At 39.0% G+C, this 26,731-nt stretch overlaps 1 protein-coding gene across 5 annotated transcripts in view; it reads left to right on the top strand.

Annotated features, from left to right (window-relative positions):
- retn (retained) overlaps positions 1 to 26,731 on the top strand; it is a 110,510-nt gene that overhangs the window by 18,362 nt on the left and 65,417 nt on the right. For 2 of the 5 annotated variants that reach the window (XM_029310050.2, XM_029310049.2), the window contains exons 2-3: positions 22,298 to 22,492; positions 23,417 to 23,860. In XM_029310050.2, coding sequence (XP_029165883.1) covers positions 22,298 to 22,492; positions 23,417 to 23,860 — 639 coding nt within the window. The remainder of the gene's footprint in view (positions 1 to 22,297; positions 22,493 to 23,416; positions 23,861 to 26,731) is intronic. The other 3 variants (XM_085482688.1, XM_029310051.2, XM_029310052.2) reach the window with 3 other exon arrangements.

Below are 26,731 nucleotides of genomic sequence, written 5' to 3'. Positions count from 1 at the left end.
GTCGCTCCGGGAGAGAACGGCCCTTCTTTCTCTCTTTTTCTTTTTCTCCTGCAGTATTTTTGCCTTCGTCTTGCGCATCTTATCGCCCGCAACTATTACCTGCCACCAGTGGAGCGATCGTTGCCGGTTATGTATTACCGAATTTATGACGTGGCCCTTCCCGGGAGATGTTGACGGGCGGATCCTCCTCGCGGGTCCGCGATCGTTATGTTGTTGTACTCGTATAAAGCTACATATCAGCTTAAGGGGTGAAGCTAACTCGATTAGTCGCATTATTGCATGGTATCGGATAATATGCAGCGCAGGGGTTCCTCTAACGCTACCGGGTATATATTAGTAACAGAATCCCTATAAGGCCTCTGCGTTTGATATTACCTATACACTCCTTCCACCGTACATATTTTTCTCGCCGATCGACCGATGCCAGACGACGCTCCCATCTGCACATATTACTGTATCGGTTATAAACGGAGCATAAATTAATCCGATTGATATACCCTCGAGTTCAGATTTCACATGTACAAACTTTCCCCAATCGTACGCGAGTCTTGAATTTCTTCATGTTGACAACGCAGATATCGATTATATTCATTGTCCTTTTTTTTTTGCTTATTAAAATTATAAATGTGAAATTAGCTCTATCGATTTATCCTATTCCTTATTGGACCAGAGTATCGACGTCACTGAACTCGCGACTCGAAAGACAATATACTTTGACAAGTTTGGATTCGGCGTTGAAAGAGGAGGCGCTGCCGATTTGTCAGCGCTGCCTGTGGAATCACAGCGAGAGATGACGAGACGAGACGAGACGAGACGTAGATACGCATGCTGCGTGTCCGCGAGGTCGCGTGCTGACACCAACCACCTTCCCCATGCGCAGACCTTAAGTCTGTGGTGAGAGAAGCCCCGTGTGTTTACGGTATCCCGTTTCTTTCTTATTTGCTGTTCGCGCCCTATGCGTCGCGTTTCCGTTATGTGACCGCTTTTTTATACATGTATAATATATATATATTCGATCTCCTTGCACTTTAATCGATCGATCGACCGGGCGAGCGAATTAATTTTATTCGTTCGATTCGGTATCGCGAACGAGATCGTCATCCATATATGCGTTAATTAATTTCGCGAGTGATTATTTGAAGTATATAAATATATAGTCGGGCGCAGCGTTTTTCCCGCGCGTTTCCTTTCATCTTGACGTCACGTAGCGTCTTCGCTACATTTCCATCACTGACACCGGTCGTCTCGTCTTCTTCCTCATGTGTGTGCGTCGCGAGGGGACAGATGAGCACGGTTTACAGGCTTGTCGCTGTGCCATGTCGACTTGTTTTATCGTAAACATACCGCTACTAGTCTCTTGCGCGAAGGGAACCACTCTTGCACCAAATTCTTTTTAAACTTCTTTTAATCTTCGAAATTATACCGAATGTAAGTAATCGATTTTGGGAAACGATGAGCGTATTTTATATCACGTCTGCGTGAGACAAAAAGAGGAAGATAACTCATCGTTATAAAGGAGAACATCTACAAAGAGATATGATAATTTAAATTAAAAATTTGCAAAATTAATACATGCACATGTATATTGTATACATATATAGCGAGACATACTTTCGTAACTGCAACGAGACGAGTATCGGTATGAATTTGTGCAAAATATAAAACAGTCTTATCTATCTGTTCCGATGCTATATTTTTAAAGCGTACTCGTATACGTGTGAGCGGAATTGTAATATTGTCGTTAATTATATACTATTGTCGTTAAAGCGGCAATAACATAGAAACATATGGAAGTGGGTCGTAAGGTAATCTTTTATTACTGCTGCCATTATTATTAATGATTCTGTTTGTCGCAATTGCGATACGAGTAGCGAGACAAACCAATAGTTTCGAGCATTCGCGCGCGGCGGTTATAAGATTTCTATTTCTATTATATTTCGCGGAACGCGAAATAATTTGCCCGTTAAAGGTATTAATGATTTGCGGGAACTTGTGTCCACAAAACTCTCTCAATATACATTTGAATACATATTGCATATTATTATATAATTGCAAGGCAGCCTTAATTAACAATAAGCCGGTATGCATGTCGTGTCGATACTCGCTCTGGGGCATATTTGATATTCGATACATCGCTTTTGCGGGAGAAGCGCACAGGAGGGCTTGCGAGAAGGATATAGGGAGGAGGTGTGTAATACTACTGGATGCCCTCCCGTATAAAGTTATTCCACGAATTATATATCGAAACATTGCGTGACTGCGAAAGTTCCCAAAAATTTCCGTAGGTAGTATAATAACGTATACCAGAGAGAGGATCGTCTTTTGATCTCTCGTGTACGGGTTGAGATGTGGTCGATATAATTAGATTAATTAGCGTTTGTCGAATAAAGCCCTGTAATCTGTCCGAATTGCCCTCGGTAGAGTTTAATGCAGGGAAGAGAAGGGACTTATATATATATATATATATATATATATACGAACGATGTGGCGTGCCGCTCCACGAACGTAAAGAGAGCAAAACGGACGTTCGATATAAAAGTCGGCGATTGATTCACGAGGCTGTTCTTTGAACTGTGTATACCATTGTGTAGCATTTTTTTATATTGACATTCAACATTGCAACGACGAATCTGCTTTATGTTTGTGGGAAACTCATTCTGCTTCACGCGCGTGTGGTTACGATTAATTTATCGACGAGTCGAGCGTAAAAAGATTTTTTTTTATCAATTAAACGTATTGAATATTAATTTAATAATATAAATATAAAATAAAAAATTATATAGTATACGTAAAGTGAAAAAAAAAAAATGTTAATTCAAGGGTATTAAATGCTTGAAAATTATGATAAATATATCACGATAGGCGCGATTGTATGAATCGATCATACTGGGAAACACAAAGTCAAGGTTATTGTTCGGCAAATTTTTCGTACGACGTAGGTAGACGATCTCCTTCCAGCATCGGTCAACGCACGTGCGGCAACGACGATTGTATTATCCTGATAGTTAATGCTATTTCGCGAGCCGAGTTTGACGAGTTTACGACGCGATTCTACGAGGATACAGAACGGATGGTTCGCTTCCCCCGCCTCTGTCCATCTCTCTTTTCTCTCTCTCTTCGCCTCCAGGAACGTTGATTTATGCCCGACGTTACCTTTGCCAATGGATTTACATCTCGATATTTATTATTCGCAATATTATCGCGCGCGCCTTTATTGCGTTAGTCGAAATGCCTTCACCTCGAAGAGGACTCCTCCAACCGCGTCCAGTTCTTTCTATACTTCTTTCTTTCCGCTCGTTTTTTCTTTCTTTTTCCACCTCGATCCTTTCGCGGGCAGTCACGCTCGATGCTCGATCTCCCGGGAGAACTTGTATCAGTAGTCTCTCATCTTCAAGGGAATATTTATTACGTGAAAACACGCGTCGAAAGGACGTATAAAGTTGATAGACATTTCTCGCAGATAACATCTTTGTCGAGAGAGATCTGATTACACCCTTCTGCTGGCGCTAGGATAATCCTATCAGAGAAATCACGAATCTCTTTCCCTCTCTTTATCTCCTGATTTCGCAACATATCTTATCTGAGGTTTGATTGTTACATAGATACTCGTCTGTCTACCGAAAATTCTTCCGCATCCAGGACTCTCTTCCGCGAAGTGCGACCGACTTGGCGCGGCGCACGGAAACACCGTCCGATCGTGTATCATTAAATTAATGTTAAATGATCGGTTACGTGGGGGCGTGATTTCGGGTGTAGAGATCGTATCCCCGGCGTATTATTCCGGCAGAGTAAATTCGAAGCGATTATTCATTCAAGGAGTTGAGAGAGGAGCCACCGTGGGCTCCCGTTTTCTCGCCGAGACACGCGATCGTATACCTCGTCGTCGGGACTCTCCCTTTCGTCGTCTTCCTCGGCGGCCTTGGATCACGCCAAGTTTTCAAACTCGTGCCACCGTGATCCAGCATAGATATTTTAGTTATATCGAATATATATATATATCGAATTGGTTTCGCGGAAGCACGCGCGTACTCCTCGGGAATAACTATTATAATAAAAAAGACTTTTATTATGATTAGACACGTGCGCTGAAAACACAATAAAGTCAACTAAGGCTGTATAGATACAATGTGCTAGCTTGTGCAGTTCTCTCTTTCTTCTTTACGCGTAAGGGGCCGAGAAAATTTAAAAGAAAATATTTCATTTCACAATAAAATTCAAAATAGATATATCTTAACGTATATTGTGCGTAGGTATTGTGTGTATTTTGCAATATTTAATTGTATTTTCTGGCAACAACGGTCATTCGCGACAGCACATGCGAAGCTCGCGGTTATTGTGCGGCACACACATCCTACCGCAAAATTGTATCCCCCTTTTCTTGCTTGTAACTTTATTATTGCCGCCAAAAATCGTAAACTACCATCTGCCGAAGAAGTTGATCGCAAATACATTGTCGTATAAAAGGATATTGCTCGCGTTTCCGGACGTGCTGATGAAAACGCAACCGCAAGAACTACCGGACACGGTGCATTCATTTGTTGCAATGAATCGATATATCGCGCAGTCGAGCGCTTTTATGATTGAGTTTGAAAATTGAATTTGAAACAATCAATTTTTTATTTTTATTAATTAAGAGATATATGAAACAATTGAATTATAAATTTATCAGACAGTTTTCGCAAATAAACTTGTCAAACAATCATACAAAACTATTAAATATTACATGTTTGTTGTCTTGAAAAATATCGGGTTTTTTTGTGAAAGATTTTATTTATTGCGGTCAAGAATTTCGTAGTGTTTTATGAGGCGACACCAAATCACGTTTTAGCTACTTTAGGAGCACTTTTCCGCAGGTCAAGTAGAAAATCTTATTTATCGAGTAGGTTATATCGTCTACCCTGTCGTCTGAAAATGTATTCCAGATAACCCGAAAATAAAGATACATTTTCGGTGACATACTTGATTGTTTTGTCGCGCCAGCTATTTAACTTTTTTCTTTTTTTGTATCTTGATCGATTTGTTACGTTTCACGAATCAACAACCTTTACAATTCTTGTGTGTATTAACATGTATCAAAATTTATCAAAAATACAAATAATATTATGTATAAAATTTGATTACACATTTTCGGACGAATATACAATGCTTTGGACTTTTTTTTTTTAAATATTTGTTATCGTGATTGTCCTACAAGGATTACAAAGTGATCAAACTTGTTTTTTATTCGACTGGAATTTATAGTTTATTTTCGTAACGATGATAAATGTTTGAATTTTTATATATGTACGATCGCACCGCGCGAATTTTTGCGTTTTCACACTTTTATCACATTGAATCGAAGATCACCAAAGGCATTCTAATTGCCAAAAATATATTACTGAACAATCTTTTTAAATTAGCCGTAATATAATAGTGTTTATACTAGTTTTAAAAAATTTTATATACAGGGTGTTTGGTAACTAACGGGCCAACGATTACAAAGGGATTCTTTGGTCAATTTAGAAACGATTTTTCCTCAGCGAAAATGTCAAAAAAGGTCATCATTTTTTACAACTTTCCAATATTTGTCATTATGTATCTTTATAACTAAGCCTCAAATTAAAATTTTATTATAGTGAAATTAACTGAAGAATGTAATTATGTTAGACTTTTAACTCCAAAACGTTTAGTTTTCAAAAAAACCATTTTTTTCAATCACTTATAACTCGAAAATTATTGACTTCTCAACATTTTTGCTAAGGAGAAATCGTCTCCAAATTTGCCAGAGAATCCGTCTTTAATCATTGGTCCGTTAGTTACCGGGACACCCTGGATATTTCATTTGAAAAAAAATTCTAAAAGTCCGGTAGACCGGTTGATGCTAACTTATGGCTCCCTGTAGTTTCATATTTCAGATTGAAATGGGTTTGGTATTTTTGCAAAAAAATGGGATTGTAGGGAAAAAAAATAGTCCTTTATTCCCATCATATGGACGACAGATGCGTATAATGGTCTTTCAATGTGTTTGTCTTTTTTTCACAAATATAAAAAATATAACCTACAATGCTTAAATATAATTTCTTTTCTTGGATATTGAAGCACATTGTTTCAGTTATTTTGCACTATTGTTGGCTCATATTCTTGACAATCGATCATTTGAATAAGGGATTCTTCACTATACAAAGGGTTTGTAGATAGGACAAAAACAGTAGTAAAGAAGGCTTCTATAATGGACATTCCATGCATACCTATTATAAAATTCTGGTATGTCGTCCTTTGTCCATCTCCCAAGTCTATCTCTTCGTCCATGGACGTCGCTAAAATAAATGAGTCTGCGATCGCGATTATTTGATAAAGGTTCGGTATATAACCACCGATGGACGGATGGATGTATTTATAGGCCCTTACACTTATCCTTTGCTCTCAATTTTCGAATTTTTTGTGTCGATCGACAGGAATGCAATTAGCTTTTCTCTCAGGTAGGATGAATCTATATAGGAAATCTGCAGAGTTACCTGAAAATATACAGTAATTCGTGGAAAAGAGGTCCGAAAAAGGTCAAGGATCCATCGATTTCGTAACGTAAATAGTCAACATGCAGTTATAAGATCCTTTAAACTTTTTTCATATTATCGAGGCTCCTTCGATTTTTGCCGTGTTGTGTGGTTTGTCACTTGTTAGACACGCCCGATTTTTGCGTGCCATTTTTAGATTAAAAGATATTTCAATGAAAGAACACTGCAACATTTTTTGGCATACTTGTAAAATTGTCCGTTTTAAAATTATTCTTTTTCCTTGACAGTCAAATTAACAGCCTTAAAATAATTAAAACATCAAACTTCGTCATGCGCGGAATGCATCGCTGCGGTATGTGCAAGAACCAAACGGACTAGACTTCATATTACAGTCATTTTACAGCTTGATTGATTATAAAGAGAAAATGTTAATTTTCCGACAATTTTACAAGTGTGCCAAAGAATTTTGTAGCGTTGTTTCATTGAAATATCTTATCTAAAAATGCTACGCAAAAATTTTCAGCGTGTATTTTCTCGCTTCTGATGTCACGATTTCAACATGGTCGATGAGAATCAAGGAGTCTTAAAGAAATACGAAATAGAAATATTCATCGTGTGACGAGCGATAAATTCTCGTCGCGCGGCAAATTCCACGTTTATGAATTTTACACGAGTTTATATATGCGATAAAAGGCCTTGTGCATTAAATTAAAGCGGCGGATTTTCTATGTCGCGAGCAATCGGGCTTGGATGAGTTAATGAGTCATAAAATCGCGCTGTAGCCTCCCGCTTCCTACGTCTGTAAGCTCGTGTAACCCCTTTCGTGTGCACGTGGTCGCGTTACAGAGTCCGAAGCCTCTCGTTTCTTCTTCCCCTTGAATTGACGACACGCGACTTAATTGTTACCTGTCGGTTTCAACAACAAACGTTTCGATGCAACGGCTACTAAGACTCTTCCAAAGTTTCTTATCTTGGCATGAAATGATGCACGGACCTCCCGAGATGCTATAGGCAATGAAATTTGTCGTTTTAACGAAAAGGAAAGATTTTAGAATTGTACAACAAGTAATAAATCGAGGTTAAAACATGTACAGAAATGCGCAAAAAAAAAAAAAAGAAATAAGAGTATACGAAGTTATGTGTGTGGGGCGGGCAGACTTGTATATCTTTCACGTTGGAGCTGAAATTGTTCTAGTTTTTCTTTTGCATGCGCTTGAAAAGCAATGAGCTATATTAATTACAATTTAAATCATTACTATCTTAATAATCTTTTATAAAGATATAAAAATGCAAGAAAATTCTTACATTATTGAAATAAAAATTTTGCAGAGGAAAAAAAATATATGTAAAATTAGAAACTTAAATGTCATTGAACGTGACTTATTTGAAACATATGATGTGACTTTATATGATAAAGGAATTGGATCGGATTCGATCCATATGCATCGTAGTGCACGCCCGGTCTTTGGATTCATCTAAATTATTTTCTCAGCTTGAGACTTCGAAGGTTGCCCTGTTGGACATCAGAAACCAGTACACTAAAAAGAGAGAAAGAAAGGGAGGGACATAGGTTGATCTTACCAGACATCGTTAGAAAATCGGGATCGGAAGATGGTGATACAGAAATACCGAATAGTTGTCTAAAAGTGTGTGACGGACAGACAGCTGGCCGTCATTAAAACCCCATTAGCAAGGAGCTCTCCTCGACCGGAGCGGACGACTCAGCCCCCGAGTTCTAACAATATCTTCCACGACGCTCCGCCACCACCCACGCTATTAATATTGCTCTATACCTCCCTCCACCCCACTCGCGTATTCCACCCCGTCTTTCTCTCTTTCTTCCGTCCGTTTCGCGTCTCGCCGCGCAAATTCCGCTCTTCGATTTAGACGATCCGTCACTGTCTCACGTTCATATTCGTCCTGGCGAAATATCGACTTGTGAAATTAGGAATGTGTGTTTACCCCTTCGGATACTGACCGAGGTGACCGCGTAGACGATTGCGTAATTTGTCACGGGTTGTTTTACTTCGATCGGCGTGGAAATAAATTTGATCGCGCAAAGATTTTGAACCGTTTGCGAAATATGAACGCGTCTTAAATTCTGCCGATCGATCTGTCTTTTTCAAAGACTCCGCCCCAAAGAAGAGAAGAACGAGAGAAGAGACGCTCGTCGTAGGAAGTCGCGAGAATGTGGGTCAAGTTTGAAATAACTATGCGCTGTAGAGTATGTCTGTGGTTTGTCAACGCGATCCTGCCTCTAACTGTCAGATGAATCTATGCGAGATGCAAGATCACATCGTAGTTTGTACGCATCTCGAGTAAAATCACGTGTGTGTGAAGTTGGCGTATCATTTTGCGGAAACTCATTATATTTTGAGAGTTCTGACTTCCTTTTTAATAGTTCTAGAGTTCCTGATAGGTAAAACACATAGTTCTGCTCGTTAAAGCCAAAAAATTGCTTAGTGCAAAGTGAGACGCCAACTTCACGCAGCGTCTCACTTTGTCCTACGACATTTTCCGTATCAGAAATGATCAGAAATGAAAAGATCTATAGTTCTACATGAGTTCTAAGAAGAGTTCTACCTTCTAAAAGCAGAAAATATTAATTAAACCAAAATTAAGATGATCGGATATCTGTATCTACAGGGTTTGTCCGGAAAGTAATGCGTCGCATTTTTTTAAAAAAGAATTTATTGATCGCATAGGTAAAACAACTTAAAATTGTTCGAAGTATGACCCTTCTGCGTCAATACATTTTTGCCAACGCGATTTCCATGCGTCATAAGATTTCTGGAACTCCTTGACTGGGATGCTGTTCAGGGAGGCCGTCGAAGTAGCTTGTACGTTGTCAACCGACTCGAGCTGTTGTCCTTTGAGCTCCCTTTTCAGCCGAGGAAATAAAAAAAAGTCCGCCGGAAATTGGGATTATCTGCACAGAGTTGCTTGAGTTCTTCACAAACTTCCACTCGGTGTTGCTTTTGCGCATCGGTCAACACTCTGGGCACAAGTTTTGCGCAAATCTTCCGCATGGCCAAGTCTTCCGATACAATCTCGTGAACAATCGTTTTCGGCAAGTTCAATAATTCCGACATTAAGCGAACATTCATTCGACGGTCTGAATTCAATAATTGGCGCACACGAGTCACATTGTCGTCCGTTCGCGATGTTGACGGGCGTCCTGCGCGGGCCTCGTCGGCGACCTCCTTCCGACCTTCTCTAAACATCTTGTGCCATCTGTTTGACTGCGATTTGGAAAGGCAATCGTCCCCGAAAACTTTCTTGAGCATTTCAAAAGTTTCCAGCGGCGTCTTGTCCAGCTTCACTCAAAACTTTATCGCATAGCGTTGCTCTATCGTTCTCTCCATCACAAGTTCGACGCGACCACTAAGCAGAGGTTCACAGAATAAGCCGTCCTAACCCTCCAAGCGCATGGAAACAATTGAGCGACCTACCGTTGGAAAGCTAAGGGTACCCCCCTTCCTCCCCAACCGGTCCCATCGCTCTGCGATGTATAGTCGCGTCACAAAAAAATGCGACGCATTACTTTCCGGACAAACCCTGTATAGATGTCGAAGGGAGACGCCAGTCAATTTTTAACAGTTCTGCTTATTATAAAGTAGTTCTCGTATAGTTCTGGGTATGTACGATGAATTTCCAAAGAGTTCTGATAATTAAAACTCTTACAAATTATTTTAATTAATTATTTCACCCGAAAAACGTCTATTTTCGACACTAAAGGTGAGACGCCAGTCGATTTTCGAGAGTTCTGTTTTTTCTAAAACAGTTCTCGTATAGTATTAGACATGTATATTGAGTTTCCAAAGAGTTCTGATAATTAAAACACTTACAAATTATTTTAATTAATTATTTTACCCGAAAAACGTCTAATTTCGACTGTAAAGGTGAGACGCCAGTTGATTTTCGACAGTTCTGATTATTATAAAGTAGTTCTCGTATAGTATTTGTCATGTACAATGAGTTTCCAAAGAGTTCCGATAATTGAAACTCTTACAAATTATTTTAATTAATTATTTTACCCGAAAAACGCCTATTTTCGACACTAAAGGTGAGACGCCAGTCGATTTTCGAGAGTTCTGTTTTTTCTAAAACAGTTCTCGTATAGTATTAGACATGTACAATGAGTTTCCAAAGAGTTCTGATAATTAAAACTCTTACAAATTATTTTAATTAATTATTTTACCCGAAAAACGCCTATTTTCGACATTAAAGGTGAGACGCCAGTCGATTTTCGAGAGTTCTGTTTTTTCTAAAACAGTTCTCGTATAATATTTGTCATATACAATGAGTTTCCAAAGAGTTCTGATAATTAAAACTCTTACAAATTATTTTAATTAATTATTTTACCCGAAAAACGCCTATTTTCCACTCTAAAGGTGAGACGCCAGTCGATTTTCGAGAGTTCTGTTTTTTCTAAAACAGTTCTCGTATAGTATTTGTCATGTACAATGAGTTTCCAAAGAGTTCTGATAATTGAAACTCTTACAAATTATTTTAATTAATTATTTTACCCGAAAAACGCCTATTTTCCACTCAAAAGGTGAGACGCCAGTCGATTTTCGAGAGTTTTTTTTTTTTTAAAAACAGTTCCCGTATAGTATTTTTCATGTACAATGAGTTTCCAAAGGGTTCTGATAATTAAAACTCTTACAAATTATTTAATTAATTATTTCACCCGAAAACGCCTATTTTCCACTCTAAAGGTGAGACGCCAGTCGATTTTCGAGAGTTCTGTTTTTTCTAAAACAGTTCTCGTATAGTATTTGTCATGTACAATGAGTTTCCAAAGAGTTCTGATAATTAAAACTCTTACAAATTATTTTAATTAATTATTTTACCCGAAAAACATCTAATATCGACTGTAAAGGTGAGACGCCAGTTGATTTTCGACAGTTCTGATTATTATAAAGTAGTTCTCGTATAGTATTTGTCATGTACAATGAGTTTCCAAAGAGTTCTGATAATTGAAACTCTTACAAATTATTTTAAGTAATTATTTCACCCGAAAAACGTCTATTTTCGACACTAAAGGTGAGACGCCAGTCGATTTTCGAGAGTTCTGTTTTTTCTAAAACAGTTCTCGTATAGTATTAGACATGTATATTGAGTTTCCAAAGAGTTCTGGTATTTAAAACACTTACAAATTATTTTAATTAATTATTTTACCCGAAAAACGTCTAATTTCGACTGTAAAGGTGAGACGCCAGTTGATTTTCGACAGTTCTGATTATTATAAAGTAGTTCTCGTATAGTATTTGTCATGTACAATGAGTTTCCAAAGAGTTCTGATAATTGAAACTCTTACAAATTATTTTAATTAATTATTTTACTCGAAAAACGCCTATTTTCGATTCTAAAGGTGAGACGCGTCTCACCTTTACAGTCAAAATTAGACGTTTTTCGGGTAAAATAATTAATTAAAATAATTTGTAAGAGTTTCAATTATCAGAACTCTTTGGAAACTCATTGTACATGACAAATACTATACGAGAACTGTTTTAGAAAAAACAGAACTCTCGAAAATCGACTGGCGTCTCACCTTTAGAGTGGAAAATAGGCGTTTTTCGGGTGAAATAATTAATTAAATAATTTGTAAGAGTTTTAATTATCAGAACCCTTTGGAAACTCATTGTACATGAAAAATACTATACGGGAACTGTTTAAAAAAAAAAAAAAAACTCTCGAAAATCGACTGGCGTCTCACCTTTAGAGTGGAAAATAGGCGTTTTTCGGGTAAAATAATTAATTAAAATAATTTGTAAGAGTTTCAATTATCAGAACTCTTTGGAAACTCATTGTACATGACAAATACTATACGAGAACTGTTTTAGAAAAAACAGAACTCTCGAAAATCGACTGGCGTCTCACCTTTAGAGTGGAAAATAGGCGTTTTTCGGGTAAAATAATTAATTAAAATAATTTGTAAGTGTTTTAATTATCAGAACTCTTTGGAAACTCATTGTACATGACAAATACTATACGAGAACTGTTTTAGAAAAAACAGAACTCTCGAAAATCGACTGGCGTCTCACCTTTAGAGTGAAAAATAGGCGTTTTTCGGGTAAAATAATTAATTAAAATAATTTGTAAGAGTTTTAATTATCAGAACTCTTTGGAAACTCATTGTACATGACAAATACTATACGAGAACTGTTTTAGAAAAAACAGAACTCTCGAAAATCGACTGGCGTCTCACCTTTAATGTCGAAAATAGGCGTTTTTCGGGTAAAATAATTAATTAAAATAATTTGTAAGAGTTTTAATTATCAGAACTCTTTGGAAACTCATTGTACATGTCTAATACTATACGAGAACTGTTTTAGAAAAAACAGAACACTCGAAAATCGACTGGCGTCTCACCTTTAGTGTCGAAAATAGGCGTTTTTCGGGTAAAATAATTAATTAAAATAATTTGTAAGAGTTTCAATTATCAGAACTCTTTGGAAACTCATTGTACATGACAAATACTATACGAGAACTACTTTATAATAATCAGAACTGTCGAAAATCAACTGGCGTCTCACCTTTACAGTCGAAATTAGACGTTTTTCGGGTAAAATAATTAATTAAAATAATTTGTGTTTTAATTATCAGAACTCTTTGGAAACTCAATATACATGTCTAATACTATATGAGAACTGTTTTAGAAAAAACAGAACTCTCGAAAATCGACTGGCGTCTCACCTTTAGTGTCGAAAATAGACGTTTTTCGGGTGAAATAATTAATTAAAATAATTTGTTAGAGTATTAATTATCAGAACTCTTTGGAAATTCATCGTACATACCCAGAACTATACGAGAACTACTTTATAATAAGCAGAACTGTTAAAAATTGACTGGCGTCTCCCTTCGACATCTATAGATACAGATATCCGATCATCTTAATTTTGGTTTAATTAATATTTTCTGCTTTTAGAAGGTAGAACTCTTCTTAGAACTCATGTAGAACTATAGATCTTTTCATTTCTGATCATTTCTGATACGGAAAATGTCGTAGGACAAAGTGAGACGCTGCGTGAAGTTGGCGTCTCACTTTGCACTAAGCAATTTTTTGGCTTTAACGAGCAGAACTATGTGTTTTACCTATCAGGAACTCTAGAACTATTAAAAAGGAAGTCAGAACTCTCAAAATATAATGAGTTTCCGCAAAATGATACGCCAACTTCACACACACTAAAATCACGGATAAAACAATTCTCTTGAAAAACATTTTCGCGCGCGAACAGAGACAACAACTTGATTAAATTCAAGTATCGTAATTTTTAAAGCGCATAGAGTACCGCGAAGGAGCATCTTCTTCTCGCTCTCAATTCTCGCAAGACCGAAATAAACATTCGTCTCTTTCTCTCTTTCGCTTTTTCTTTCGCTCCCTTTCGTTCCGTCCGTGACCGCGCATACATCGGGGAAGATAGAGCACAGGAACGATGACGAAAGAGGGAAGAATACGAACGCGATAGAGAGAAGAGAGGACGTCTTGCCTACACAGTCTTTGTAGCGGCAGATCAAACTCGGCGGGTCATTAATTAAATCTGGCGGAGCAGCCATCGCCGGTCCGTCTTTCCGTCGCGTCTCCGATTTACTTTACACGAAATACGGCACGGTTATAAATATGGGTGCCTGGGTATAGGACCCTTTTCCCCGAACTTGATCGCGTATAGACCGCCCTCGAAGACAGCAGTCAGGTCAACGATACGATTTTTCGTTGACGATATTTCTTGTAGAAGAATCATCGACTACCTAAATTCTTTGCACGAGAAAATCTACGCGGTAAGATTCACCTCTCGACTATACACTGATCGTTGGCACTCGATTGGCGCACTTGTTTCGGGCATGTCTCCCACGAGGCGTCTCGCAGAAGTTTGCGTAAGAACGAATCGATCAAAATAATTCGCGCTCGCAATGAAAGATTCGTCGTGATTCTCGCGTGCGCGATCTCGAATCTGGCAAACACATGGAAACGAGAGGAAACGTATGGCTGCACGACCCTTGTCTACTAAATGTCTTAAACGAGGTCTTTCCGGAGATTCCTTCATCCGTAGAATATCTTTAGGGAAACAACGATTGTGTCTATATCTACAAATCTGGCAAGCACACATGGCGAACATGCATTTTCTTCGATCGAGAATATCGGGATCGCATTGTGGCGTGTTTTGAAAAAAAAAAAAATAAAAAATAAATAAAATAAATCTTTCGTCGTTAATAATGAAAACGTCACAACGCGATGCGAGGATTGTTTCTCGATCCTCGATTCCCCGCGTAGAAGTTCCGCGGGACGCTTCACCTAAATAGACAGCTCTGATCGATGTGCTTTCCGGGCGATATTGATAAATAAATGCGATTACGGCGATGACGATTCCGATGGTCAATGAATTTATATACCTGACAAGAGTCCCGGTGGGGCCGATAAATCAGCGGCTCTTCCGTTCAGTTCACCCGCGGCCATCGCGGTGGACACACCGGGATTATAATCTCTCAATCTAAATCGATCGATCTGCCAAAACGGCTCCGTTTCCGAGCTGTTTATCATCGGACGCTTATGAATTTATTTTATGTGGACCGTAGAGTTACGTATACGCGTATTCGTCTCGCGTACGAGAAGAAGATGAAGCCGTGATCCCTGCGTGGGAGCACCGCGGGAGGGCCCGCGGGAACTCGTGTAAGGTACTTGGAGCTTTCATTCTTTTATTGGGTATCGATAAACGCCGGGACCATTCGTTCAAATCGTTACTCTCTTTCTCTCTTCTCGCATCTTCGTATATTCGCCCCTACTATATCTATTAATGACGGATCGACCGCGCGAATCTCCGGATCGATATCAGCGAGTATCGTCCGCAATAATTGTCGGACATTTTTTTTTTCTTTTTCTATCGACATTCGCCAAGAATTTGTTTATCGATCGTTCTTATAATTCGCAAAACTCGCACATGCATTTTTACGAGGCTCTCGTTTACCTCTTATCGCTTTTGATATATCCTTGATATGTTTTTTTCCTCATTGCCATTATTTTAACCTCCTATTTTTTTTTAGCACGATTAATCATCGCCTCGCGTCATTTCGAATTCTTAGTAGCCTTTGTTTCGAATTTATTGCCGTGTCCTATTATATATATATATAAATGTGTGTGTATGTGTGTATATTGTGTGCATATATGCTTTTATCGGTTTTAACGCGCGCGAATCGCAGGCGTTCGTGGAAATATGGTAAAAACCACGACGATGCTCCGATGGCACACACCGACGTTACAATATGTAAAGTAATTATTTCGCAGTCATTTCCTTCGATATCGGCGCGATATGCTTACAACTGCATACCCCGGCGTTACCGAGGAAATGAGTTTGATAACGTCCTCGATAACGCCATCCTATTACACGCGTTCGCACATTACGCGGCACATTTCGTTCTATACGCGCGTCGAGAATTATCTATCTGCATTTATGTATATCTATATACTATATAATATTTAGAATATTTCCCATTTTTCCTCGTTGAGTCATGCGATATTTGGTAACTAAGATTTTACGCAGATTTGTGGCGCTAACGATAACGTAAAAAAAAAAAAAAGTTGATTACTGTCGCAACAAAAAAAAAGAGGAATGACTCGTTTTTAAGTATACGCATTTTTTCGTATAAAATGTGTTTATACAGCTACTTTATGCGTGTTTATAGCGAGACATTCGCGATCACCATGAAAAGTCCCCGGTTTTATCTATTCATTGATTTGCATTTGCTTCTTTCGCCTGTGCTATTTATTCTAATGGTATCGCGTAGCGGAAAATAGGTATAGTGAAATATGCGCATATGTAAAAATTGCTTTACACATTTATCTGATCCACAGTGGTTTCTATGATTCGTATGTTATTTTTCGCGCTATTTTCATTTAAATTTTTTATTAATTTTATTGAAAAAAATTTTGCCTTCTTCGCCATATGCATCTAATTACGGGAAAAAATCGCGAAATATATTTTTCGCCGACAACTCGATATTTTTTTTATGATATAACAAGCTGTCCTTTTTTTTCATTTCGCGCTTTTGTATCTAATCATTATTTTAAAAATATATCTATCTGCATATATATACACATATGTATGTATATGCGCGAAGCACAAGTCCAAATACTTTGACGATCTTGATGGATCAGCTTGTCAGAGCAAGTCGCGAGTATATATATATATATATATATATATATATATATATATATATAGAATGATTTTTTACCTATCGCGCTAAATGTTACGTATTTAACAATTTATACAATTCAGTTCTTTGTGACACGAGACATCCTTGGCCTTGTAGTCACGATAACCGTAATTGCAGCGGTCGTAAAACGGGCTGTACTACAGATTTATTGCAAGAAGACCACGCGGTCCAGAAATAACAAAAAAAATGAAGTAATACTTGTTGGTTCCCTTCGTGTAATAAAATTTCGCATTAACCGTAAAACTGTCGGGGATAAAATTGTCCAAATTGTCTAAAAAAAGATTTATCTATGTGGTACAGTTAACTTGAAAGTATAAATATTTCTATATATAACAATTATATATTTTTGTTTTTTTGGTATTTCGTACAATATTTTGCAGTAATTATGTCAATTATATATACCTATATATATATATAAAATAAATATCGCATATAACTAATTAAATAAGGTTGCGTTAATGTAGGATGTCAAATTAGGCGATCAATCATTGCGCATGCGGCATCGATTGGCCAATGATTAGCGCGATTAGCAAGCAAAAGAATTATCGTTCGGGGAAGAACGCGAGCGCGAGGTGCGTGGGGAAGAGTCGCTTGCGAGATACCGAGAAGCGAAACTATAAGCGAGCGCGAGAGTTCTGCAAACGCAGAGTTTTATATTACTATATTTCGATTTCTTTTGGTTTTGCGTGTATATTCTTATATTTTATTAAAGATCGAACAATATTCTAATTGAACCATTCTCGTCATTGCCTAAACCTAAATTAGTATAACATCCTACAACTTTGGGGGCTCGTCCGGGATTTGGCAAGCGGCGGGAGGGTTCGAGGTCGAGAAGGTTCGATCTTCCCGGAAGTGAATACGTGGCAGGAGATAGTGAAAAGAAAAATGTCGGAAGAGTGTACTTTGACGGTGGCGGAATTGAAGGAGAGACTGAACGCGCGTGGACTGCCGACGACGGGTGTCAAGACGGAGCTAATTTTGCAATTGCAAGCATCCGATCCGACGGGTTCCGGGATGGAGGCAGGATTCGGTCTACACGAGGCAAAACGAGTTAAGAGACGGGTGCGGGTATTGGCTGGGGGTGGGAAAGAGGCCCAAAAGCCCAGTGGCATTGGCGCGTGGCGACATTCGAAGGTGAATGTTGATGCAGGACGGCCGAGTGTAGTATCGGGACTCCTCCATAACGCGTAAGTGGGTGATGCGGAGAAGGTTGGACAGAGGACCTAGGTAGTTTAATGGTTAGAGCAGTCGCCCGGCAAGCGGAAGGTTCCGGGTTCGAGTCCCGGTCTAGTCACCCGAAGGCCCGATTCTTTTTCGCGGATCCCACAATTGGTGTGGGCGTGGGTTCGAATCCCACTTCTGACACCAATTGTGGGATCCGCGAAAAAGAATATCGGGCCTTCGGGTGACTAGACCGGGACTCGAACCCCCGGAACCTTCCGCTTGCCGGGCGACTGCTCTAACCATTAAGCTACCTACACGGTAAAAAACATTTCGTAGGCCCTCTGTCCAACCTTCTCCGCATCACCCACTTACGCGTTATGGAGGAGTCCCGATACTACATTAAAAAGATGCGTAAAATTTATCGATAATTGGATTTTTTTAACACATCGATAAAAATTTTTTTCTCGAAACTATTTCCATATTTTATATTCGAATAACATTACTCTTTTGTACGATATAACGCTAGTTCCACGAAGCTTTAAAGACACGACAATTAGTCGTGTAATAACTTCCAGATTTAGCTAATCGATTAGCAGGTTTATTTCGCAATTCTTGATATGCATAGTGGTGTATTCGATAAAGTTAGAGTCGTAACTATAAATATGTGGAACGAAGAGAGAGAGAAGAATGTCGTGACTTTTGCTTCCCTCTTTAGCTGCATTAATTTAAATTAATTAAATTATTAATCGCTCTGGATGTAAAACTGTATTATTAATAATGCATATTACTTATACATATCATGATGAGGAGGAAAGGAATCGTTTTTATCGCGATGCATTTCGATTAATATAGTCACAAGACCTTGTAGATGCTACTCTTTTAAATGAAATTATATCACTGATAAGCAATGATTATATAAGCATAACATTACGCAGACAGTGAAATCTCACTGAGAAAAGAGAGAATCAGAATGAATGAAATCTTGATTGCTATTATAATAAATACAATACAAGAGCAAAGCATTTTCTAAATAGCTACTCATTAATCTTTGGAAGAATCTGTAATGTTATCCCGAATGACACATTTAATTATCGATTCCGTTTAAACGAGCATAGCATCGATTCGTCCAACGCAAATCAACAATCGGGGATCCCTCAATTAAAGGCGATATAGTTCCATATTAGTAATTAGAATATTTAGAAGCGCGCCCGTCCGCAAGAGCGTGCCCGGAGCGTTTAGGCGATGATTTACAGGCCGCGTCGAGGCATAACGCACACGCGGGTGAAGCACGCGTGCGTGCACGCATTCGGGTCATGTGTACGAGGGCACGCACCCACGACGGGTCTTTGTTGCGGAGCGCGAATACACATGCACTCGCGAAGCGGTGGAAACTATAAAGGTATAAACAATAAAACGATCGGATGGTGGCGGTGCACGGCGATAAATCACGGCGGACACAGTTATCTGCAGTGGTTGCGAAGGGTAACGCGCCGCGGCTTAGCCTTCGGTAAATTTAGCTATTGTCGTGCCTAGGATATATTAAATCTCGTTAAAATGTCTTCATGAAACCGCAGCGCCGCGCCTCGTTGCGATTATGGAGAGGGAAAGGGAGAGAGAGAGAAAATCGTGTGTGTGTGTGTGTGTGTGTTTGGTGTATAATATTTAGGCAAAACATTCGCGTAAAATATATCTTATTTATTTATTTATTTATTTATTCATTCAGGTTTCTTTCCAAAATGACGTGAAGAGATATCAAATAGATCGTCAAATAGAGAAAAAGCGACGATTGATAAAATATGACAATATAATGCACGGATACGTTCTGTAGATATTCTCGAGATAGGAGAGAGAGAGAGAGGAGAGGAAATGTGAGAGCGATTTTCTCTTTTGAAAGATGAAACCGCCCACTTGTTTATTCACTCCGATAGTTCTTATACCCGCATCGGATATCCTTTTCGTTGATTTATTCCGGTTATCCTCAATTGTTATCAAAATCTTATCTCATTTAGAAAATAGAAACTTCATTCTATGTTTTGTGTCAATAAAAGTCGAATATTGAGGAAATTTCTGTATGATAATTCAATTAGATACAAGTTTTTCGATACGATAAAAATTATATATATATATATATATATATATATATATATATATATATATATATATAATTTTTATCGTATCGAAAAACTTGTATCTAATTGAATTATCATACAGAAATTTCCTCAATATTCGACAATTAGTCGTGTAATAACTTCCAGATTTAGCTAATCGATTAGCAGGTTTATTTCGCAATTCTTGATATGCATAGTGGTGTATTCGATAAAGTTAGAGTCGTAACTATAAATATGTGGAACGAAGAGAGAGAGAAGAATGTCGTGACTTTTGCTTCCCTCTTTAGCTGCATTAATTTAAATTAATTAAATTATTATATATTAGAATATATATATATTCTGCAAATAGAAAAGGCTCGTTTTATGTGGAACCTCAAACTCCGAGTCGATTAATAAATAAATGTTTATCCATTCCGAGATACTTGATCCGCTTCGGCGGATGCAACCATCTCCCTCGTCACTTTCCATACGAGATAAGACACCTACGTACGAATATACGATTCGGGGACTAGAACAATGGCATCCTCGAACGCGGCTCTACCGTGATTATTGTAATGACGGTACCGTCCGCAAACACACTTTTGAATGATATAATTCGTAACCCGGCGCGCCACGGTGAGAATAACGATGCCACAGCGTTAACCACCGTAATTTATTTTCACGCCTTTCCCTCTCTTTCGATTTCTACGAGATTTTTTTAAACAGCTCCTCTTTGCCCCCGAAACGCACTTTCTCGACGCGTTATATTGAAAGCGATTAGATACTATTAAAAATATTGTCATAGAAACATGATTAAACATTTTATCGTGCCCGCGATTGTAAATATATATATATATATATATATATTTACAATCGCGGGCACGATAAAATGTTTAATCATGTTTCTATTTAAAATATTTTTAATAGAATCTAATCGCTTTCAATATAACGCGTCGTGAAAGTGATATATATATATATATATATATATATAAAATTTTATATAATTTCGATTCGGTTATCCTTTCCGTCTCTCGTTATTAAGTGCGACGCTGTTTGAACTCACGACTCGATTGAAAAATTTGAGGAAAAAAACGAACTTGTTTCGTATATTTGATCAGGATTCTATTTCTTGCCGCTCATTCATTTCTGGCCACCATCGTGGAGGGTCAATATTATCACACGTGCTCAAAACGCCGACAGAGAGAAACCGTTTGTCGCTCCTCGCCCATCGCGGATGCCTTGTCCTTCAATCGTAGTCCCATTTAAGATTGGGCGACCAACATCGGTGCATTTACCGTTCGAGATCCACCTGCATTCGATAGGCATATATTTACTCAAGTCCGCCCTTTCCAGGTAAAAACTCGCCTCTTCGAAGGTTCGAATATACATTCGAAGCTTCGATGAATCTATTTGCATTTATATTTTTAGATATAAAAAATTATGTATATTCCTCCTCGTATATAGAATAATGCCAAGTTTTATTCTCTTCGAATGACATTTAATGTCAGCTCTCTTTCTCTCTCGTGCACATTTTTTTAAATAATTTATATCATCGATTGAAATATATAATATAAAATATATAAATCCCCAAAATTTTGCTGATGAATCGATATATAAATATGCAAAAGTCAACGCGCTCGCATCGAGAGTCGCGCGCATTTATCGAGCGGTCGAGTTAATTCCAGGTGAGAAAAAAAATGTGCAACGTCCATCTCCTCTTTTTTTTACGATGGTCGTTTCCGTTCCTCGGTAATGTGACTTTGTACATTTTTATGCCGGCACCGACGCGCAATGGGCACAGCCGTAAAACACTTATGACACCCGTAGCATAATAATGTTACTCGATAGCGGCTATCTCGGTGTATATAACTCATTGCATTCGCCATTTTCCTAATTAATGTTTAATGTCTCGCTATCTATGCCCTCGTTGCTTCACGATTGCGCGGTTGGTATCGCGTTATCAATAGATGTTGCTGTGTTTCTTATTCCATTTCGACTACGTAAAATACACCATCGAGGTTTTTCGAGGTAATCACCTTGCGAAATCTCGTCACCTAATCGCGAAATTTGCATAAGTTTGAAACGAAAACGAAGAAAAGCAAAAAGCTCGACTGATGATTATCAATATATATAAAAAAAATATTATATTAGTAGAAAGAATAGTTTTGTTTAACAACTTTATATGACTCGTTACATAATGATATCGTTTATTTATTTAATGAGAAATACGAGAAAAATGTCTCTATAATATTGAATTAGAGTCTAATATTGAAATAAAATTCAATAAAATTAAATTAGACTAAACGATCAAAATTTTGTGTTCTCTTATGATTTCAGTCATATAAAGAAGAGAATGACTCCGATCTGGATGACGATGAGGTACAAGATGATGAAGACTTCCTTTCGCAACCGCTTCAAGGCAGCTCGCAATCGCTGCCGATGGACATTGGGGCTGCTAGCACATCTTCATTAGATCAAATAAACAGTTTAATGAACATGCATCCGCAAATTCTGACGAAGCTTAAAAGCATGGTTGGTGAAGAGCAACTAACTTGTTTTACCTGTTGTATATTAATCTCCTTCGACACTTGCTTCCGTGTAGAGTATTTCGCTTTGAGTATACACGCTTTATCGGCACTAAGAGAGAAAGAGAGAGAGAGAGAGAGAGAGCGAGAGAGAGAGAGCGAGAAAGAGGGTGGGGGGAGAAAGAAAGGGGAAGGAAAGAAAAAAGATAGATTTCGAAAAATAGCCTTATTGTGATGAGCTCCCTATCGTTTAGTCCCATTAAGTTTCTGTAAGATAAGCAACGCATAATTCGTCATAAAAGTTGTTCGACACATTTGAGCGTTCATTGACTCACAAAAGTGGGGTAACACGAATCGTAGAAAATCGTGAGATAGTCGTAAGCGGACGTTGACAGTCATAAATGAGTTACTATTGCGTCACCGTGACAATAGATTTCTTTTTTTCTTTTTATTACGCAACAGCTTAAACCGGATGACACTAGATGAGCGCAAATATCTTTACGATCGGTATATTCTGATAAGAAGAGAGAAATCACATAGTGCACAATAGTATACACACGCGCGTGTGTGAAAATTAAAAGATCCTCTTTTTTTAAAGTTCTTAGAAAAAATGTTGCAAACTCTTTTTCTACTATATCTCTTAAGCTGACAATGAATAATAATAGAGCGATTGATATCTGACTGATTATATTGTTCAGTAAAAGACGTAATTTATAATGTTTTCAAGTTTCGCAAATGCTGGAATAAGGATTTTGTAAGATATTACTTTTCATAGAAAAGCAACTCGGGTGTATATGTACGTGCGCGTGTGCCTTCTCTCTATAATGTTAATCAACTAGATGATAATTCCTTTTTACCGTATATAAGCTTTTATAGGATTGACTTTGATGAATCAGATATTATTGTGGGGCAATTTTTTGTGTTCATATAGTGCACCGAGGGAGAGAAGGTGCGAACCATGAACAATTATTCTCTGCAGAATTTAATGGCCAGTCACTTCTCCATGCCCTTCATGCCCTCGTACGGATCACCACCGCCAACACCGCTGTCGATACCGCCAATAATACCGCCGCGGCAGCAACACCAGCAACAGCAGCAGCATCCGCAGAACAATCATTCGCAGCCACTCGTGTCGAATACCGGATTGATCGTCGATCCTACAATTATGCTGTCGAGACCTCCCGCCAATTCGCAGACCGGCGAGTCGCCGCAACGAGTCTGCAGAAACAGCAACAGCGAATCATCCTCGCAAGGAAGTAGCAGAAATAACGGAGAGTCTCGTGAGAGTGAGCCTCGCGGCGCGGCGACGGTGAACAATCAGCATCCGTCCGGACCCAACTGGAACTTCGAAGAACAATTCAGACAGGTGCGTCAGGCAAGTACTTATTAGTAAATACGTACGTCTTCCTCGGCTTTTCGCGTATGATCACGCGTCTTCAGCGATACTAACACGCTCTAACATATCGGTATTTTATCGTCACTCTTTCCGATATTCTCTCTCTCAATCTGAGCTTGAAACTTGATCAAGTCTAACACACAGAACCCCAATTTTTGCAAATTTTATAATATACCATATTGCAATATAATGTATGGGAAATCGCTGGCTTAATCATCCTTTTGCTGAACGCTTTTGCGGCAGAGAACTATGTGCTTCAAAATAATTAAGCTTCAAATCCGGCTCATTCGATATATGGTATACAAGTCGTGTGGAACGCGACAGAAAATGCGTTTGTAAAATGAACGATCCGACAAATTTGTCCGGGAGGTAGAGAGCATCGGCGATGCGTGCCGTGCGTGCCGTACCCGATCCCGCGAACCCAGGCCGAGTGTCGTGGGCGTGAACAACCGCGCGGTCACCTTTGTGGGACACTGGTTAGTGCCGCGAGGGACGTGTAATTACGGCGGAGCTCTCCCCGCGCGCGAAACGAGATGGCGAACCGGCCAGCGAGTGAAAGAGGGAGAGAGAGAAAGAAAGATGGAGGGAGGTGCTTTAATTAATGCAACGATGGAAGCTAATTATTATTTTTACACGGCCGGGAGATAATTACCGACCGACCGTCCCCGAACGGCGAGTTCGTTGACGGTGTTGCGAGGCAAAGAAGACGATCCGACAACGAACATTTCGGAGCGCTATACGAGCCTATAGAATACATAGGTACGGGAGGGGGTGGAAGGAGGGAGGGGCGAAGTTATAGAATTAGCCGGACTTCGCATCGCAGCCTTGTTAACGCTTTTTGCGGTGACCCCTCGCGGTTTTTCGCTTTTTGCGAAGAGGGTGTGGTATTGGATTACCATTTAGATTAGTTGTTCGCGCGCGCGGGCAATATCTTCTCAGCCCGGCGTGACAAAGCTACCCATCTACCACCGAAGATGGTCGGTCAAGCTTCCGAACACTCGTACGCAAATCTAGAAAATCGCGGTATAGATATCGAGATCGCGTGTTCGATAAGCTTCTCGGAGAAGCTGCGTTCGCGCTATTCTTTCGCGAAGCGCTCATGATCGATTAAAGCGCGTACAACGAGGGGGACCAACGGCGCGCCAAAGACGAACGCTGTAGGGAAACGAGGAACAACGTGCACGCGGGAATGGAAATAGAAGTCTCCACCTACTCGGCGAACGGCGCCCGCATCTCACGGATCGCATCCATCATTCCGGCGAGGGCGTACAAGCTGCTCTTTAATCTTTCTTCTTCGGGGTGATGGTGGTTTCGTCTGTTTTACTCTTTCTCCGCCGTTTATTTCTTTCTTTTTTTACTTTTCTTCCCTTACGAGGTGTCGGTAATCGTTCGCGTACCATATACTCTTTGCGATTTTTCTTTTCTTTTTTTTTCTTTTCACGAACTCAGACTATGTGGTCTTAAAAATGTCGAAAATTGCAAAATGTGCCTCCATTTTAGATTTTTCGAGGATAATCGAACCGACAGAACGTAAAAATGCTCAATCATCAGACGGATTTATAGGACGGGTTATGTCTTGAAATATACGAAGTGAACACGCGTGCGAAAGCCGATTATGTAGCAACGCAGAAGGGCTTAGGGTTTCAGTGAAACAAGGATAGTCGTGTACCTCTGCCTTGTACACTGTTCGGACAATAAACCATCCATCGACGGTGATACCCTACACTAGAAAAAAAAAATGAGTTGTATTATCAAAAATTCTGTTCGAAAATCGACGAAACAAAATTCTGGTTAAATCGACCAGAATTCTTTTTAATGCAACAATTGTTTTCCAGTGTAGTTCCTATACATGCACATACGTCCTATTTCGATGTAACTTTCGCAGCACACACATACACATATATGTACACTCTTTCGAGCCACTACTACGGCGGTATAATACTGTAGCACTATACTTTGCAGCCATTGTGAAATAACTCGTAAACCTGCAAATTGCCAGCTATTTCGCTCCCATACGCGCGCGTGCGTCTTTTACGCCTTATATGTCTTGTCTACGTATATGTATGTGTGTATTCAACCCCGTGGATCGAGAAGATTGACTGTTCCTCTCTATTGCACGTACACTCGTTTACGCGCGGGAGTACTTATTACAACGTGCAAAAATGCGTGGTTCGATATACACAAGGTAAAATCGCCCCAAATATTTTATTCTCTTCGCTTTCAAATCAATCTTAGCAATAATTTTGTAAATTAAAGTTTTATTTTCGTGAGTTTTGACTTATAAGTCTGACAATTATAATAAAAAAATTTGAGCTGTAAAAATGAATCTTTTAAATGGTAAAATACTGGAGAAAATATTCATTCCTCCGTACGCAAAATTAGGACACTTTATGTGCAGGACGATGACGAACGCGCGCACTGGATCACCCTCGAGTTATCATTGTGATTATGTAAATCATTATCATTATGCAAATGCAGTGGTGCACCTAAAATTCAGAACGTACGATTTCGTGTCGTCGCTGCCGTCGTGGTTGAACGTGGGACGCGGATGGGAACGGTCCTTTGTAATTTCGTCAAATAATGCCGTTTTTTATCCAAGAGAGAGTTTCGAACCCCTTCCCTCCGAGAAGAGAGAGAGAGAGAGAGAGAAAAAATCCGCGCTTCTCCGCGAAATTATTCGGGAGAAGGAAAGAGAAATCGAATAAAAAGTTTCTCTCGCTACTTTCCACACGATCGCTTCTGTCAAGTGACACATGTATCATCTTTATTACGTTTTATATAATTTACAATCGCATTCGGGTCATCCAGACACTTGGAATTATTTCTTCACAATCGATCGCGTTTAAGTAC

The sequence above is a fragment of the Nylanderia fulva genome, unplaced genomic scaffold (assembly GCF_048542155.1).
Source record: "Nylanderia fulva isolate GAGA-0341 unplaced genomic scaffold, ASM4854215v1 Scaffold21, whole genome shotgun sequence".
NCBI classification, from domain to species: Eukaryota; Metazoa; Arthropoda; class Insecta; order Hymenoptera; family Formicidae; genus Nylanderia; species Nylanderia fulva.
Note: the sequence above shows the minus strand (reverse complement) of the source record. Positions and strands in the feature narration are given on the sequence as shown.